At 48.3% G+C, this 19,494-nt stretch overlaps 1 protein-coding gene across 7 annotated transcripts in view; it reads right to left on the bottom strand.

Annotated features, from left to right (window-relative positions):
• Positions 1 to 19,494, bottom strand: part of DPF3 (double PHD fingers 3) — a 293,080-nt gene that overhangs the window by 58,464 nt on the left and 215,122 nt on the right. For all 7 annotated transcript variants that reach the window (XR_008417252.1, XM_053889564.1, XM_053889561.1 and 4 more), the window contains exon 7: positions 14,646 to 14,783. Coding sequence is in view for 6 of the 7 variants with exons in the window: in XM_053889564.1 (XP_053745539.1) it covers positions 14,646 to 14,783 (138 nt within the window). In the remaining variant the exon portion in view is untranslated. The remainder of the gene's footprint in view (positions 1 to 14,645; positions 14,784 to 19,494) is intronic.

Raw genomic sequence — 19,494 nt, forward strand, 5'->3', positions numbered from 1 at the left:
TACTCTGGCCTCATCGACCTGTACTAAACGATCTACTCCTCCAGGTCGGGCACCATGTCTAACTCATCACCGGAACACCTACATGGCCTGCGTGCAGGAAATGGTTAACCACAATGTGTAGGATGAATGGCTTAGAAAAGGATGGCAGAGATGTGAGTAGACAGCCCAGTGACACCCCTGGGACATCCTCCTAGTGGGGACAGAGCACTGTGTTTGCTCGCCCTGTGGCAGAGTTATCTGTCGCTCGGAATATCATTCACTACATAGTTTATTTCCCAAATCCTCAGAGAGAAGTGCTGGTCCATGTCTAGATGGATTGGTCAGTCATCTGGCCTGGCAACACATCTAGCTCCCGGAGTAAACCAGAGTGGGTGGCTGAGGGCCCTGGGTTGCTGGAAGAATAACACTGTAGCCCTACTATGGTAGGAGAAACAGCATCCTGTTCACAAACATGCAAAAAAAGTAGAAGACTGTGATTCATTGTCTCTTGAGAAGGGGACACCCGGTTGCTACCCACTCAGGCTCCCTCTTGTTCAATGGCTTCTTGAAAAGAAAAAGAAGCAGACATGTACTACGCTTCAAAACTGTGACAGATCTTATGCTGGATGCTTTACATACATTGTTTCATTGATTCTCACAAAAACTTTGTGAAGTGGAGATTATTCGACAGATGAGGTAACTGGGACTCAGAGAGATTAAGGGGCTGGCTTCAGGCCCGTTCCAAAGTGCAGGAGGGGAGATTCACCCCTGAGCTGTCTATGTCCCCAGAGACTCTCTGCCTCCTGGAAAGTCCAGAGGCAAACACTTCCTGGCCATACCTCGCATATAAAATACTTCATAAATCTCTTTCGAGTCAACTTGATTCACCCATATGTCAATTAGGAAGCCCAAAGGGACAAAAATTATTGAGATCGGCCTCATAAAAGCAGAAATTCCCTTTGAACTTAAATTTGATGTCCCTACCACCGTAATCCATGCTGGGTGATCCTGTTTATTGTCACATACTCTGTGAAAACACTTCTCCAGAGAATTCCAGAAGCTCTGGAAGGAATTTTTTCAAGTCAAGCTTACACCACAGCTATACTGGCCTATGGCCTGACCCAGCCATGAGCAATTTCCTGGTACCGTGTATGAGATCATTATAAAAAGGATTTTACTATAAATAGGAAGCTCACCCAGACCTGGTGAGAGGGATTTAAATAGAGATTCTGCTTCTGCCTCTGGGAAATCGAGTCCCACTTTATAGAATAAGACAACAGGAGGGCAAAGACCCGAGTGGTATCTCGATGGCAACGTCCGTAAAGATGGATTTGGTTTTTCATTGATTAATGTTCATGGGCTGAGATCATATAAGAGATACGAGGGAGCTGCCAAGAAAATAAAGTGAGCCCGAAGAGTTTAGGAATTTACCTGGGGGAGATAACTCTAAAAATCTCAAAGGGAGAAAAAAATGGAAATCAAGAACAAAGTTCACGAAAATACACACACACACACACACACACACACACACACACACATACACACACACAACAGAAGATGGGAGGGAGCATTCCAATCAAACCAAAAGAAAAGAAAAGCCAAGCCCCAAATAGTCTCCCCGCCACGCCCGGTAAAGGGTGAGCAGTCATTCTGGAAAGGTCTCAGTGTACACTACGGGATTTTTTTTTTCACTCTGATCAGGCCACGTGTCTGTGGCAAACAAGGCCCTGAATCTTCCCTAAAACTCCCACCCACACAGGGCTGTCTTCGCCCCTTTCGGTCTGATTTCTGCTCTGACGTGCCTGCCCCTCATGAAAAGAAAGAGCGGCGGGGACGGCCTGGCCACCAGCAACATCCCCTCAGCTGGTTCTACCAAGACCAAAGCTGTGTCCCAAATGTCCTAGGGAAATAGGAAGCAAGCCAGGAGTTGAGGCTCCTCTGTGGCACATCCACAAAAGCGTGACTTCACATCCTGAGCAGAAGCTCAGCCGGCCTGCCAGGGCCTGGTGTGCACACGCACGCGGCCGTGCTCTGTGCCCACGACCCAGCTGCAGCCCAGGGACCATGTCTTCCAGGGCCTGCTAGTTGGGTGTGTGGCCCTTGGGGAGCCTGAGGGGCAGCGAGAAGAGCCCTCCAGGAGGAGCTGTGCCTCGCCCCTCTCACTTGCTCCCCCACCGCCCTCCACGGCTGACAGTTCCCATCCCTCCGCAGGGCTGACCTGTTTCCATGGCAACCGGAATCCTGGGCTCTGGCAGCCTCTGGTCTTGCCACCTGTTATTACTTCATCTCTCAAGTGTAAAACATCCTAGCCGGTGCCACTTGGCTGTGCAGAGCGCATCTTCAGAGGACGGAGTAAAGAAAAGGGGAGAGGAAAGAGGGAGAGCGGAAAGGCAGCCCCAGGCTGGCCACACAGGACACACGGGACAGGCCGGGCCAGGGGAGGAAGGGAAGGCGAGGAGGGAGGGTGTAAGCCAACGTGCCTTCCCTTCAGAATCAGCGAGCAGGCCTCAGCTGGAGGCCACCGCCACATCCTGCTACCTTGTACCCAGCCTTTAATGAGGGCCGTGGGAGGGGCAGGGAGCGGGTGGCCGCTGGGGCAGCTGCACAGAGATCTGCGCGGGCCCACACAGAGCAGAGCAAGGAGAGGGTTAAAGTAGCAAGATAAAGACTGTGGGGAAGGCTGGACCAGAGGGCAAACAGAGTCTCAAAGCCTGGATAAATGGCCTTAATTCTCATGCTCTTGCTCACCCTACTCCTTACGTGTTTACTCATATAAATTATCCCCAAGGCCTGACACCTTTTTTCACTGCTTCCCGAGAACTGATGAAAAAATAAATCCTACAGATCCAAGGAATAAAAATGTTGGGATTCCATTCAGGCCGGTTCTTCTTGGCTACAAACAGCAACTCGGGCCCCACCCCAGGGCTCCAGAAGGAAGAAGAACGATGCCTTCCTCCCTGAACGTCAAAAGGCAAGGGGCCTGGGGAAGCCTGGCAGCGAAACGGACTCCGGGGTCCACTCCCCACACGCCCGTTAGGCCACTAGAGTCCTCAACCGCAGAGAACTCGCTCTCCCTCACGGGCCATTTTGCCACCTCGCACCGAGGACAAAGTGAATGTACGGTAAGGATTAAGGAGACAGTGCTGCTAATGCAGAGTGATTCCAGGCACTGAGATTAGTCCGCCGGGAGAAACGAAGGCCAAGGGCTGATTCAGTGTGTCTCCACGTTTATGGACGGGCCTCAATCGCCACAGTCCATGTTGTTCAGGGCAACACGAGGAAGAATGAGCTGAAATGGCAGTGCGTGCCGCAAGAAAGCTGGAAGCGAGGCCAGTTGAACAAAGGCGGAGTAGAGGCCTCCGCCCGCGGGAAGATTTCCCCGGGCCAGGGGTTGAGTGCATGCCCTTCTAGAGGCAAGAGAATATACTAGCTGGCATCGTAAGGCCCCTTTTCGGCCTATGATTTGATGATTATGAGAGAGTGAAGGAAGGATCCGAAAAGTGAGGTGTTGCAAACCAGGGGAACTCAGCATCTCATCATGTGCTCTGCTTGTGGCCATGTCTCTCTCCCTGTTCATCGTTAGCTCCCTGAGCGGGGTCTCTAATCGCAGAATCCCCAGCACCCAGCACGGCGACTGACCCAGCACTGGCAACAAATACTTAACGAAAGGGATAGACGATCTTCACAGAGGCTTTTTGGACACAGAAAAAACTCAGGCAGAGGGGAGGCAAAGACTAGGAGTGGAGTGGATGTCAAGTGTCCCCTGAGGACCAAGTGACCATTCTAAGGCACTGCCAGTGTCAGTCCTGTTCATAACGGGGACAGAAAGAGGGAGCAGTAGAAGTAACAGGCAGGCCCATCAGAGAGTATAAAGCTGTGATGGGAGAAAGCCACTGGACCCGCCCTCCCTCGGGAACCCTTTCCTTGAGGCATTTCTTGGAAAACCAGGAAGGAAGGACTTAAGAACTGCCAGACTCCATTGGTCCCACAGCCCCTTGAACCCCATGTTTGGTCTCTCACCAGGGGCCCTGCAGCAGCTAGAGAGAAAATAGGCCATCTTACTCTGCGTTTGGATGGCTGCAGGATCTTTATCAAAGTTTTAAGTGTGGTGTCAGTCACCTCACCCTTCCTTGCGTCTACCTTCTTTTCCTCCATCTTTATGGAGGGCAAAACTCAGACCATTAGACACACACCTTGATAATATTTACCCCTAAACACTGTGCCGTAAAAACAGAAAACATGTCTGCTCACGTCTATGTCTCCATCCTGACAGACGTATTTGCTTAGAGTTGCAGTTTGCCAGGAATTTGGATACCACATCACCCATTCTGGGGCCAGATGGTCACATGACCCATCAGTAATGTCCTTTGTGCTGCAGCCTCAGGCTGGCAACTTTGAGTCTGTCACTGATGCTTCGGAAAAGCGAGGAAAAGACCAAGCAAAGCTGATTACTTTTCTCGGTGCTGATTAGGGAAAGCACAAGGAGATATTTCAATTTTTCAGTGGAAGGTCATACGGGTCAGTTCATGCCCTGGCGTAGCAACTTGTTATTGCCACCAAATGAGTCAGCTGAAGGGAAAAACGTTTAATCTGGGAGTAACTATGTCAACAGGGCTCTGAATGAAGTGGTGTCCTTCCCCTCAGAGAATTGCAGGACATCTCGGTGCTTTAGAGCAGGATAAGCCTCGTCCGTTTAAGTTGTCAGGATATTATTATTGTGATATTAGAATTCAGCCAGCCCCCTTCCTCTCTTGCTCCAGCCTTGCCTCTCTCCACACCTCTTCCCCACCACCTCCAGGGGGCGCAGGTACATGTCAACCCCAGCTGCCCACAGTGGACCAGCATTTTCTAGGTTCTCGAGACTGAAACACAGTACTCAGGGAAAGGAAAAGGATGCGCCTCAAGCGTAAGACCTGAGGATTACAACCGAGTCAAGAGACTACAGAGCCAAAGAGCAGCCCAGCCCAGGGATGAGGGCCCCGATGGGGGACACACCCAGAAAGCAGGCCAGGAACCAGGTGCTGGGAGCCACAGACATGTTTGCCGTGGGTAGGCCGGAGCCTTAGGAAAAGAGTGAAAACCAAGTTTATCCCGTGGATTTAATAGTGCAACCTGGTTCCTGGCTAGTCATCTAACTGAGTGAATCGACAAGATAAAATAGACTGAACATCAGTCTCCAAAAAGTGGATTTCTCTAAGGCAGTGGTTCATCTGGGAACTTGTTAAAAATGCAAATTCTAGGTCCCTACGCCAGACCCACTGGTTCCGAAATTGTGCGGTAGGATCCAGCAGTCTCTTTTTTAAGGAACGGGTGATTCTGACGTGCTCAAGCTTGAGAACCACTGCTCTAACACCACACGTGTGTCACATACATTTTCTGTTAATACTGCACTTCATACAAATTGTCTTATTTAATCTTCACATGGCCCTAAGAGGTAGATGCATTAATGTTTCATTTTACATCGTGATACTTGGGGCACAAGGAAGCTACGTGGCCTGTCTAAGGTCATGTGTTAGTAAGTGGCCCCAGTGGCTCTGTACCCGGGCAGTGCGGCTCAAGCCCGCCTGCTACTGATCTACGATGGGCTCAAAAACCATACCCCCGTGGGAAGTCACGTCAGAGCTTGGCAGGCCCAAGGCCCAGAGGTTGGCAGGCCCTGGAGGGCAAGGATTCTCAAATTTGAGTGCCGTGCAAACAAACCATTTAGGGAATCTCGGTAAAATGCAGATTAGGATTCATAGGTCTGGCTTGGAGCCTAAGATTCCATATTTCTTATCAGCTCCTCCACTGGGTAGCCTACAGTCTAGGTTTGCCTGGCACGGAGGGGTTCCCAGGGCACAGACTTTCAGTCTAAAAGTGGAAATGTCCTGGGCAAACCTGGATGAGTTGGTCACCTGAGTCCTAGCTGATGTTGAAGCTGCTGATTGCACTGTGAGAAGCAAAAATGCAGGCCCTCAAGGTGCGATCTGGATCATATTCAAGTGTGATTTAAGTTTTGAGAGTGGAATATAGCATAGTCTATTTTATACTTTAAAAAGATCACTTTGGGGCACCCGGGTGGCTCAGTTGGTTGAGCGTCCGACTTCTGCTCAGGTCATAATCTCGCAGTCTGTGGGTTTGAGCCCCATGTCAGGCTCTGGGCTGACAGCTCAGAGGCTGGAACTGTTTCAGATTCTGTGTCTCCCTCTCTCTCTGTCCCTCCCTTGGTCGCAGTCTGTCTCTCTCTCAAAAATAAACTTTAAAAAAATTTTTTTTTAAAGATCACTTTTGGGGTGCCTGAGTGGCTCAGTCAGTTAAGCATCCAACTTCATCTCAGGTCATGATCTCATGGTTCATGGGTTTGAGCCCCGCGTCAGGCTCTGTGCTGGCAGCTCAGAGCCCGGAATCTGCTTCCGATTCTGTCTCCCTCTCTCTCCCTGCCCCTCGCCCCACTTGCGCTCTGTCTCTCTCTCTCTCTCTCTCTGCCTTAAAAATAAATAAACATTAAAAAAAAAAAGATCACTTTGGCTACTCCATAGAGAATAGACTATAAGAGGTAAAAACAGGCTGAGAGGCCAATAAAGAAGCTGCAGTGATCCAAGAAGGAGCTGGTGGAGGCCAGGAGATGGAGAAAGGAAGACAGATGTGGAATACCTTTTGGAGGGGAGCTGATACAGTTGTGAAGGAAAACAAAGCCAAGGATGAATCATAGGATTTCTACCTTAGGCACAGCATTAGTTTTTTTAAAGAATAACGTCAGAAAGAGATAGATAGATAGATAGGTAGATAGAGATAGATAGATAGATAGATAGATAGATAGATAGATAGATAGGAGAGCTAGAAAAGAGCATGAGACACAAATGAGAGAAAGATGCAAGAAAATTACTGAACTAAGTGATGTATGATTTTTTTTCTAGAGTAAGACTCATTTACGAATTAAAATCGCAAGCAGAATTTGTAATGGGGGGTTCCTATAACACCACAAACAGCTGAAGTTAGTGTTAAAGATTAAATGTGCCTACTAGGGACTGAATTGTGTCTCCCCCCAAATGCATATGTTGAAACCCTAACCTCAACATGATGGTATTTGGAGGTTGGGCCTTGGGGAGGTGAATAGGTTTAGATGAGGTCATGAGGATGGTGGGATTAGCGGCCTTATAAGAAGAGATACTAGAGAGCTTGCTTCTCTCTCCTGACATGTATCAAGGAAAAGCCATGAAAGGACACAGTAAGATGTCCATCTCCAACCCAAGAGGAGAGTCCTCACCCAACACTGACACCGCCAGCACTTTTATATTGGATTTCCAGTCTTCAAGACTATGAGAAGTAAATCCCTATTGTTGAAGCCACCTATGGTATTTCGTTTAGGCAGTCTAAGATGAGTACCCATTAATCCATCTGTTTCTTTTGAAAAGTCACTGTTGGATATGATGCACTTCACGATTGGCCTACAGGTGAAAACTGAGGGACGACGCTAGAACTGTGACAAAGATCTCATCTTTGGGATTAGGATCCGTCACTTGGGGTTCCAATGTCTTGACTTAATTGAAAGGTGTCCAACTCAAGCACACTCACATCTGAGCTTTCCATCTTGCTCACCGTGTGACCTGGGGCAAGATACTCATCCTTGCTGAGCCTCAGTTTCCTCCTGTGCAAAACGAGAGTAATAGCATGTGCCTCACGGACTACGAACTTCACACGAGACAATGCGTGTGAAGGACCTGGCACCTGTTAGGTGTTCTGTCATTTCTTCCCCCTTTCTCTTCTCCTATGTGAAATAATTTAGCTTCTGATAAAGGAAGGGGAAAAAAATCAAAGGCCTACATCAGTAAACTTTCCCAAGAGGTGACACGTGACCGGAGAATTCGCATTCACGCTCCAAGTCCCTGAGCACATCAGGTGGAGTCTGTGCCTTGGTGTCCTCTCGGGGACACACAGCAGCTACCTCACAGGGTCGCTGTGAGGGATGACTGAGACGAACGTGGCACGCCTAGCACGGTGTCTGATACGTTCAAGGAATGTCAGCAAGTATTACTGTCATCGTCATGACTCAGGACAGGGGACTCCTTCAACTCCTTACCTGAACGTTCTAGGTAAGTAGGCCCAAAGTGTGAGAGAAATGAAAGAGGCTCACAGAAAGGCAAGTTGGTGGATGGAGACCCCGTCCTGGGGAAATGGGACGGCAAACACAGGGATGCTACACTGGGCCAGATTTCGTTCCACAGCTTCCTCCCACTGGGTTTCCTGCATCCATCTTATTTCCCCAATTAAACCAGAAATTGTCCTAGGGCGAAGACGGCATGTTTTCGCTTTTTTAGAGGCCTGATTCAACGTAGCCCCACAAGTGGTCACAGGCTCAGTAAGCGCTCAATAAATGCTCACGTTTAGCCTGTGCTGAAGGACTGGTGTCCTAGAGCTAAGGTTTAGCAAGGGGCAGGGGGCGGGGAGGGGGTGCCAGGGCCCGGCCAGGCTCTGATAGCTCCGCCAACGCCACCGAGACCCCTACAGGCAGTTAGCGTCCTGGCATCACACGGCCACAGACAGGCCCCGACTCAGATTAGCCATCTGTGGTCATGGACATGCTCTGTCGGTCCGAATGGCACCAGAGATGGGATAGGAGCATTCACAACGTGCAGGCATATGGTGCCAAACACCCACATCATCGCACTGCAGACTCACGCAACCCCATGAGGTCAGTTTGGTTATTCTCTCCATCTCACAGATGAGGCAACAAAGGAGCAAAGAAGTGTGAGGAACTGAGCCACAGTCACACACACACAAGATGGCAGAGGGGCAGGGCCATGACTCAACTCCCTAGCCTGGCCAATTCCATTTCCATTCTTCCAGACTGCAGGTCTGAAAACTGAACTCCAAGTATACCCTCAAGGCCAGAGCAACCCCTCAGGTTTCTTTTCACTTCGTAATCTATGAACTGTTCCGTCAAATAATAATTCACCTAAAGAACACCTGTTGTTAGTTTCCAAATTTGCTCTTCAGGAAGTGAAAAGTGGCTCCCTCTTCCCGACAGAGCCCTGTTTCTGATTTTTCCTCTCTCTCCCCTGTAACAAAGGCTGAAATTCCTGCATCAAGGCTGGGTACGTGGTGGGTTGTGTGTGCTTCGTGGTTTGCAGGCACCTTCAGAGTGATCCAAAATTCTCAAGCTTGTGTCGAAGGTAATTTTCACTCTCTCTCTTAAAGCTCTACTCATTGCCCTCGGGCCATATGCTAGAGGACAGAAATGTCAGGAGACTAACATCTGTTAGATCTTTCCCATCAGTGTAGCAGTGACATCATATGCTTCTTTTAGGTAATTTGCACATTATCAGACTAATTTTCAGATTATCTAATCAGCCGACATTACCCTTAATCAACTCAGCTCTCCTCTTCCAGTTCAGCACGGTACAACATGCCCTCCAAAGGCGTGCTAGGGTGGGGCTTTTTCTGCTCTTGACGGATGCTGAAAGCCCAGCTATGTGCCAGGCACACCATCATTATGCAGAAGACTGAGACCTCCAAGGACCCAGGACAACCCAAGTTCCATTCCACGGACCTGAGAAACAGGCTTGAAATAAATTTTATAGATCCATATTTTAAAAAGCACTTTCCTCTTAGGAGCTCCAAGTATGGCATAGAGAACATTTTATACTCATTTACGCTATTAGGTAAAAGAGATGTTCCATGTGACAATTAATAATATGCCAAACAAAATTTTTTTATAAATCATTTGTCCTTGCCTTCTAGTAATTGCTACTGTGGCTCTCCTTTTCATACAGGATGACAGCTACACAGCTTGGCATAGAAGTCACGTCCAACGGTGGCTCCCGCTCACTTTCCCACCGTTCTTCCAATGCCACTGTCAGAGCAGACTACTACCCCTTGTCTGAGGCATCATGCTATTTCATGCCCCCCTTCCTTTGCCTCTACCTGGGAAGCCCTCTCCCCATCCTGGGAAATTCCTCTTCATTCTTCCAGAGCTAACTTGAATGTGGCCTTCTCAGCAAAGCCTTTGCAAAGCCCCTAATGCAGTGGTTCTCAAGCTTTTGTGGGCACCAGAATGCCCTGGGGGGCTTTCCAAAACACAGATCATGAGCCCCACCCTCAGAGTCTCTATTTCAGGTCTCCTGGAGTCAAGAATCTGAATTTCCAACAAGTTCCCAGGTGATGCTGATGCCACACTGCCGTAAGGGGTAGCACCACTGCCGTAAGGGGTAGAAAGTGTACTGTGCCCTTGACCCTCTGCCCTTCACAATTCTATATGTACTCCATTACACACTCCTGCACAAGATTGTGAGCTCTCGAGGACAGGGATTAAGACAGTATTTAGCACAGCGATACTAAACCAATGAATAGATGGATAGATGGATAGATGGATGGATGGACAGACAGAAGAATGTATTAGACGGAATGTAGTTATTTACAGTGTTTCCATTTGAATCCAGAGCCTCATAAATGCCCATCCCTACCCCACCTCACAGAAAAGTACCTTGGAAACATCATCTTTAGTAGATTCTCACTCTGCATAGAAGATAAAAGGAAAGTCAAGAAGAGTTTTGATATTGTGAGCATGGGTCAAAAGAGTTTTGAATTCTAATCCAGTGCTCTCTGCTACCCTGGCCCCACTGGGGCTGTTTACCCAGGTACCTTTCAGAAGTCAAAAGAGAATGCTTCTCTTTTTTTTTTTTTTTAAGTTTATTTATTTATTTTGAGAGAAAGAGAGCATGAGTGGGGGAGGGCAGAGAGAGAAGGAGAAAGAGAATCCCAAGTGGGCTCTATGCTGTCAGCACAGAGCCCGATACGGGGCTTGAACTCACAACTGCAAGATCATGACCTGAGCCAAAATCAAGAGTCGGACACTTAACTCACTGAGCCACCCAGACGCCCCCACAAAAGAACGCTTCTGAGTGAAACCACGTGGAATCCCAACCTGCCCAAGCACTCCCTCCTTGTACTCATATACATGTAGTCTGTGTGTGTGTGTGTACCTGTATGTACACGCACATATGTGCACACACACATACATATACACAGTGATCTCGGTTTTAGAAAGCAGACAGGGGTGATCAAAGAAATGCAAGAAGAAAGAAGAATCCAGCCTCACATGGGGAGGGGAAGGGGGGGCCGCTTAGGCAGGGAAGACCCCAACAGAAAAGTACTACGTGCCAAGGTGAATGTTGGAGCTCCAAGCATCTCAGGGCTACCTATAGTTGGGGCAGAGAGGCAAAGGCATGAAGGAAAGGGGACAAACCTAGAGAGGAGACAAGAAGTGTATACTCAGGAGAAAATGAGCGGCTAGGAGAGGAACAAAGGCGAGAGAACATCAGCCGGGTGGGGGGGGGGGGGGCAGTCAATTGCTGAGCTGGCAGCACAGGGCAGCTGGGGGCTGGGGGGGTGAGGGGAGGTCAGTGCTGGCTCCAGCACTCCGCTCTGCCCTTTCAGCAGCGGCAGGCACAGGCATGAGCAATGGCTTGGCTGGAGACACAGTCAGGGGGTGCGGCAAGGGACGGCAGGTGGACCAAAGTCAAAAGGTCTCTACCGCTGCAGGTGGTACAAACGCAGATGCCCATGCCACAGAAAACTCCGGAGTCTTGTAGGGCTGTTTTCCCCCACAGGCCTGTGTGTGCTCACAAGCAGCTGGGCCACCCTGCAGTTCTGCTAAAGAGGGAAAAGTCAGCATTCCCACTTCGCTGGCATCCAGAACTTTTCCTGGGGGATCTGCAGATTAGCCTCTTGGATTAAACTCTCCTGCCTCCCTCCCCCACTCCAAAAGCTTCGCCAAGGGAGGATCACAAAGCTGAGACCTCAGACGCTGTCACGTTCAATTCACCACACAGCCCCAGTGGCATTTAGGGGCAGGATGGATGGGAGCCCACCCCCACCCCCAAACAGTGGGAGCAGCTAATGACTGGGTATTAACGATGCTGGCAATTAGTGCTCACGGGAAAGTGGTTGGGGGGCTGCTCACCAGGGGAATGTGGGAGGGAACAGAGCAGACATTTGGAGCAGCAAACAGATTGGTGGCGTGCGTGGTGCAAAGAACCTGGGAAGAGCTGCTGCCTCTTAGATTTCTTCAGAGAAATTGGGGAAGAGGGAAGGGATGGCTTCTGTGGACAGTAGGGGCCTTCCCACCACACCCTCCTCCTCCTCGCTAGCAAAACTGGATTTAATCACAGAATTCTCAGAGGCATTGTGAAAAGATGTTGTTGAAAAGGTGTTTGTGAAGGTTCTGGAACCTTCCTCGTGTAAGGAGGCCCCAGATGAGCCTAGGGACAGCTACTCTTTTTTATGCAGCTTAAAATCCTTGGGTAGTCAGATGACCCTTTTTGAAGGACTCGGTTTGTCACCTGCAGGTGTCAAGGAGAAGGGTAGATGGGAGTTAGAGCCAAGAGGCTCACTGACAAGCCCACAGAGAGAACACACAGCCAGATTGTTGACCCATCTCCATCTAGGAGGAGGAAAGACTCAGCTTCCTGACCAAGCATGGCCATCTGGCCTCTCAGAGAGGACAGGAGGAGACAGAAGACACTGACTCACAAGAGTACACGAGGAGATCCTGGTGGACAGAGGAAACTATGGCAGTGCCCATCTTGGAAGTCAACAGCGAGCAAGTAGGGGCATCGGGGAGATGGCAGGGATGGCTAAGGAAGAGATTTCCTTGATCCACTCAGGGCCTGCAGTGTACCTGGGGGGACCACGAGGAACCTTCCTCTGCTGTTGCCATCACCATGCACACACACACAAAAGAGACACAGACGAAAGAGAAGCATTCCGAACCCTATAGCGTGAGTAAAAAACCACAACACAAGGACAAAATGGCTTGACATTTGAGAAGGGATGTCAAGAAGATAAGCCAGCGCTGGGGGGAGTGGGAAATAATACCAAGTTAACAAATACTTCAGAGAGAGCAACTGTGGCTAATAAATACTTTCCAGATAGCGACCCAAATCGAAAGAGCTCATTCTTGGCCTCCTTGCGGTAGGAGACAATAGGTACGCCCGGGCCACTTAGATCAGAGAAGGGATAAGAGGAGAGACGGGGAGACGCAAATGCCAGCTGCCCTGTGCATGTTCCTTTCTGAAAGATGAGTGTGACTGGACCAAGGGAACCTCTCCCTGGGGAGGAGACAGCGAGAGAGAGAGAGAGAGAGAGAGCGAGAGAGAGAGAGAGAGAGAGCGAGAGCGCTAAGCATTACTCAGAAGCTGGCAAGGGGAGACGAGCAAGCTCTGTCAGACACTCATGCTGGGTTTTCCAGGTTCTATCCAGATGACAACAGCAGGTAAGAAAATAAAGGTCGGTCACATGCATGAAAGACTTGAATCTTGCAAATGAGTAAGAATTAAAGAAGGAGTACGGGCTGAATTGGGTCCCCCAAAATGCATCTGTTGAAGCCCTAACTCCCACCTCCTCATGCCTCAGAATAGGATATATTCAAGGAGAGGGCCTTTAAAGAGGTGATCAAGTTAGGGTGGGCCCTAATTCAATCTGACTGGTATCCTTACAAGAAGAAATTTGGGCACACAAAGAGACAGCAGGGGTACAGGAACACAGAGGGGCCACCACGTGAAGAGGGGGCGAGAGGGCAGACACTTGCAAGCCAAGGAGAGAGGCCTATGTGGGAACCAGTGCTGATGACACGTTGATCTGGGACTTGCAGCCTCCAGAAGAGCGAGAAAATTAATTTCTGTTCCTTAAGCCACCCAGTCTGTGGTATTTTGTTATGGCAGCCTGAGCAAACTAATACGGAAGGCCATGTTACATGAAGAAAGGAGGGTGAGGGTTAGGCAAAACCAACATGAATCTGAAAAAAGGTCTTGGCCAAAGTATGTTAATTATTTCAAATATTTGGTGAAGGCAGCTGATGGACATCTGTTGACTAAGCTGATTGACTAAAATGCACAGGAGTCACCCTCAGATCCTAGAGTCTGGATATTTTTAAAGGTCTCATCCCTTTAATTACATTGAATTGTTCACTTTAAGAACACCTACCACAAAATCTTGTGAACAAAATACAAGATACATGGCATGTCCACAATTATTCTTCACCTAATGATCTTAGAATGACCCATATCTTGAAGCAAGTCCTAAAGATTCCATCATGCCACCCCATTTTGAGTTTTTGACAAGTGTCCCCAGATTATGCGTCCTAATGGAGTGCTCAAGGAAAACATACAGACTCAAGGGTCCTATTTTTCTAAGACAGGAGAGCCCTGAACCAAAATTGTGACCCTTATAACAGCCAAGGCAATAAATCAAGACTATTCCACATCTCTTGGTGGCCAAGGAGACGTTTAGAATGTCCATCTGAATTGACATACCCAAGGGCTATGCCCAAGTCAGGGTGGTATCTGTGAACGAAACTTCTGGAGCTGAGGGAAAAGAGGAATAGGTCTGGCATTTGATAATGGCCAGGTGAGGATGTTTCCCTTGTACCTTAACACTCATCTCCTTCCTCTGGGAACAGAACTGGGTGCGTCATCCGGCCCAGCTTACTCTAAACCTGGGGCTCAGATGACCCATGGGGTAGCTGGGGCTGGGCTAAAACAGCCAAGTCACCACAGGACCCTGAAACCAATCAGTGGGTGCCACCAAAGATACCAGAGGTGAAGAGAACACTCTACAGCCCTGCCCACCCAATTCATCACTGCCCCACCCCACTTCATCACTACCCCAGCCAACAACTGGGAACTCACGTCTGTGGTTCTCATTTCTGTGGTTAGGCGGGGACCGGGTCTCCTGGTCTTGAGCCTCATCCCCCTCCTCACTGGCCAGGTGAGTGTGAGCGTAGTGGTAGCTGAGTCCTGGCCGGTTCTTGTAGCGCTTGCCACAGACTAGACAGGAAAAGAGGAGAAGAGGGAAAAGGGCAAATATTAGCAACCTCTGCAGCCATCGCCATCATTCTCCCAGGCAGTGACTCCCATCCATCTACCCCAGAGCTGGCTTTCCCTTAAAAAGCGTCTCCCACCCGCAACAACCTTAACTCCGCTGGACAAAACAAACACCACAATGAACAACATGGGCCCAGGTAAAGAAAAACCAGAAAAGTAAAGGATGGAAGTTGAACTATTTAAGAGCTCCATCATTTCCTATCTGTGAGACCCTGGTCAAGTCATTTACGCTCTCTGTGCCTCAGTTTCTTCCGAGGCGAAATGGGAATCATAACAGTACTGAACTCATAGAGTTGCTGTGATGAGTTAACCTCTATGCAGAACACTTACAACGGTGCCAGGCACATGGTAAGGGTTATGATTATTATAACTTTGAGGTCAAAGAGCACTGGTCCAACATCCCATGGCACAGATGAGGCAAGTGAGGCCCAGCAAGACTAAATGATTTGGCTGGGAACGTATAACTGGTTGTGGCAGAGCCACTAGAAACCCAGGTCTCCTGGATTCCCATGCAGTGCTCCTTCCACTACGCTGTGGCAAACTCTGTAAAATACAAAAGCTTTATATGGATATTTTTGACGTATCGTGCAGTGATTTTGTGCCAGAAAACCACATTCCACTTCCGCCATGAAAACCACAAGGCCAAGGCATCATTGCTAGAGGTGGCATCTGAGAGCTTGTGCTCTTGAAGCCCCAGGAAGTCTCTGAGCCCCAAAATCTAGGATTGCGTCCTCGCAAGCACTACCTCTCCCATGGACAGTCTGAGACAAAGGCACCAAGCAACATAAATACGGCATCGTGGGGCCCAGAAGAAGAGAGGTGCACTTCCATTGGTTGGCTGCCCAGTACTTGAGAAGCAGAAGTCCAGCTAAATAACTTAAGAATAGACCACCGTCACTTTTAACAAAGTTGGATTTAGTGGTTCCCTGTTTACAATGATACATGTGGCCAATTTGTAGTCTTTATCAAATTTAGGTAGTTCCTCTTATTCCTGTTTTAGAGCTTTATTACAGGAGAATTTGATCAGCCACCCTTTCAGCATCTACTAGTATACGACTCTCCTTCAGTTTGTTGATATGGTGAATTATGTTGATTTCCTAATGTTTCCTATTATTGAACCATTCTTGTGTTCCTAGAATGAGAGTGTATTATCTGTTTGATATACCGCTGCATTCTATTTTCTAATCTTGCATTTTTGATCTACACTCAGACGAGATGAGATCTATAATTTTTGACCTATCTTCTACCGTGTTTCAATTTTATGGTTATGCTGACTTCCAAAAATGAATTGAGGTTTTTTGCTGTGTGAAATTGGACAAGATACATAATCTCTCTGTGCCTTTTTTCTTATCTGAAAATGATAATAGTACTACTTACCTTGAAGGATTATAAATAATGTATGTAAAGTATCTCACTCAGTATCCAGCACATAACAGATGCTCAATAAATGGTAGTGAGGGGCTAGGGGCTTCGGCTTGGTCTGCCACATCTTAAGTGCTCGACCCTCCTAAAAGAGGGACTTTGACCCTTAACCTCATACAATGGAATTCAGCAATTGGTTGGACTTTCTTAATAAGGTGAGAGTCTGAAATTCAAGTTGGTGACCTGTATTATATGGTGACCTAACTATAAATTCAAGTGCTACAATTGGCTAGTTACATTCTCCCTCTCCCTTCCCCCCCCCCCACCTCTCTGTCTCTCGTAAATACTTCAAAAAAATAAAATAAAATGGCACCACACATCTCAATTCCATTTGACACAGGCAATGGGACCTAAAGAGGCCCCGAGGCGCACTCTGGGCCTGCTTGTGGCTTTTTCTATTTAACCTTTTCAATGATCTGAGGTCAATAAACAGCAAATTATGGGGTCATCGGATAGAAATCCACTAAGTAACCAAGCACTGTTGGTGAAGAATAAATGTTTATTAAAAACAAGGACAATAGTATCAGTATTTACATGAGGAGGCCTCAGCTGACTCTGGGGACTCCTTGCTACAAATTCCACAGCATTTGTGCCATGTTGTGTCAATTATCACTGTCTTCCTTAATCACAGAATTTCAGGATCTTTTTTTTTTTTTTTTTAACGTTAATTTATTTTTGAGAGAGAGAGACAGAGCACGAGCCCGGGAGGGACAGAGAGAAAGGGAGACACAAAACCTGAAGCAGGCTCCAGAGGCTCTGAGTTGTCAGTACAGAGCCCGACATGGGGCTCGAGCCCATATGAGATCATGACCTGAGCTGAAGTCAGACGCTTCACCGACTGAACCACTCAGGTGCCCCCAGAATTTCAGGATCTTCACAGTCATGTGGTCTCACTATAAAATTGTTTTATTCCCACTAATACTAGATGCCTGGGACAATTCCGCCGATTGGGCAATGAACTACCCATCTGAGTGGGCATTTCTTCTTTGATCTCTTGAATTATAGTTACGTCTATACCAGAGGACTTCTCTTCAGGACGGTTTCATACTAATTTCATCTTAATAGCAACAACTCCGCCTCATATGTTGCCATGCATGTATTACACCTTCAAAACATATTCGTTGAATAGCTGATGAATGAACACGGAAACACTTTGTGGGAAAGCCAGGAGACGGGGGAGGAGGCAAGCGTGTAGAATCTGATCCACCTATCCGCATTAATCTCATACTAATAGGTCTTTAAACCTATAGAACCAAACCCAAGCAAAAAGCTTCCTGTATCTCCTTTCCCAACACCATAGAGAGTAATTATTTTTAGAGCAAATCCTTTTGCTAGAAAAGAAATTCTCAAGGAGTAGTCCCCAGACCAGCACCATCAGCATCACCTGGGAAGTTGTTAGAGATGCATATTCTTGGGCTCCACCCCATACCTACTGAATCAGAAACTCTGGGGGTGCAGCCAGAAATCTCTGCTTCAACAAGCGCTCCGGGTGATTCTGGTACACTCTGTAGTCTGAGAACCACTCTGCTAGAAGATTGACTATATTTAGGCTTGACTCTGCCCACCCTGGTGCACCTGCCCTTTGGAATGGATAGAAGTGGCAGGCGGGGACAGTGAGACTTGCGCTTGGTCATTAGAAGAAACAGAACCAGACAGTACGTGGAGATCATGGAAACCTGGCCTCCTAACCCTCGTCCCTATACACAGGGCTCTCCTGATGGAGTGTCATTTTTCACCACCTGCTTATACCATGTTATTCCTCCATCACCAGGTCTTCAAGACAACGTGTATTTAGCATCCAATATGTGTCCAGCCCTGTGGCATGAGAAGGACAAAGATAAAGGAGCCACAGTCCCCACCCTCCAGGAGTTCAAAGTCTGGCAGAGAAGAGGTACACATCCACATGCAAAGAGGGAGGTGGAACAAATGTAGTGTGCGCATGCGCGCGGGCAGGAGGCGGGGCCAGCATAGCGGCCTCGGAGTGGAGGGTTGGCTTCCTGGAGGTGGTGGGTGAGCTGTGGCCTACAGGGTAGCAGAGTATCACCGTACAGACAAAGGAGACAAGGGCACTCAGGCACCAAAGCACAGGCTGCCTAACTTTGGGAAGAGCCCGCAGGAAGGTGGGGGGAGGGGTGGCGTGAGGGAGCTAACAAGCGAGAAAGCTGGGCAGGACTTGGTCCTGAAAATAGGGAGCCAGGGGAGGATTGTAGCCTGAGGACCGACTTACTCAGATTTACATTTTGGAAATCCCACTTAAGACTACAGTACAGAAGATGGATTTGAAGGTGGCAAGAGGCTATTTTAATTTTCTATGTGTGAACAATGAGGATTTCAGGATGGGAGAGGGGTTAAAGAGAAGGAATCTGGTGAAAAGGGGTGGGTATAAGCTTCTAGGAGGAGCCTAGAAAGACTGATAGTAACCCCCCACCTTCCTGGCCATGCACCATCCAGCCCCCGTCTGGCTCCCCAGCCTCACCCGACACAACGTTCCACCACCTTCTCTGCCCTTCTGCCCATTGCCTTTCCACTCCTTAAACGTTTTTCTTTTCACCAGAAAGCCCTTGGACAAGCTCTTCACTTTGCCTACAATGCTCCCCAGCCCCGATCTGCCTAATGATGCTTCATCATTCTTCAGATCTCAGCTGAAATGTCCTTCCCCAGGGAAGTCTTTCCAATCAAAATTAGGATCCCAGTTTGTTACCTTCCTAGGACGAATCATGGATCAATATGTGTGTCTCCCACCAGCAGCAAGCATAGCGGGCCCTCCCGTGTTTGCACACTGCTGCATCCCCAATGACCAGCACGGGGCAACTCACGGCTGGCACTTGGTGCCAGTTAGGGAAGCAACAAAAACACCCAGGTTTCTACTGGGCAACTGGATGGAAGGATGAGGAGGAAAGCGAGATTTAAAGAAGGAAGAGGATGAGTTCAGTCTGGGGTTGCCCTGAACACCCTGAACTGGGGAAAGAGATGTAGATGGGGGAGGTATCAGGGTGGAAGTGAGGGATATGGAGAGGAGGAGAGATCGTGCAGAGAGAGAAGAAAGGTGTGGACAGAGGAAAGAACTCAGAAAACACCAGCATCTTAAGAATCCAGTGGAGAAGGAGAAAATTTTTTTTTTTTTAAGTAAGATTCAGCCCTGAAGGAGCAACACAAGCCAAAGAGGTAGGGTTTCCGAGTATCCATCAATAGATAACTGGATAAGGAAGATGTGGCATATATAGATACAATG

Source organism: Panthera pardus, unplaced genomic scaffold (genome assembly GCF_024362965.1).
Source record: "Panthera pardus isolate Hobbes unplaced genomic scaffold, ASM2436296v1 HiC_scaffold_24, whole genome shotgun sequence".
NCBI lineage: Eukaryota > Metazoa > Chordata > Mammalia > Carnivora > Felidae > Panthera > Panthera pardus.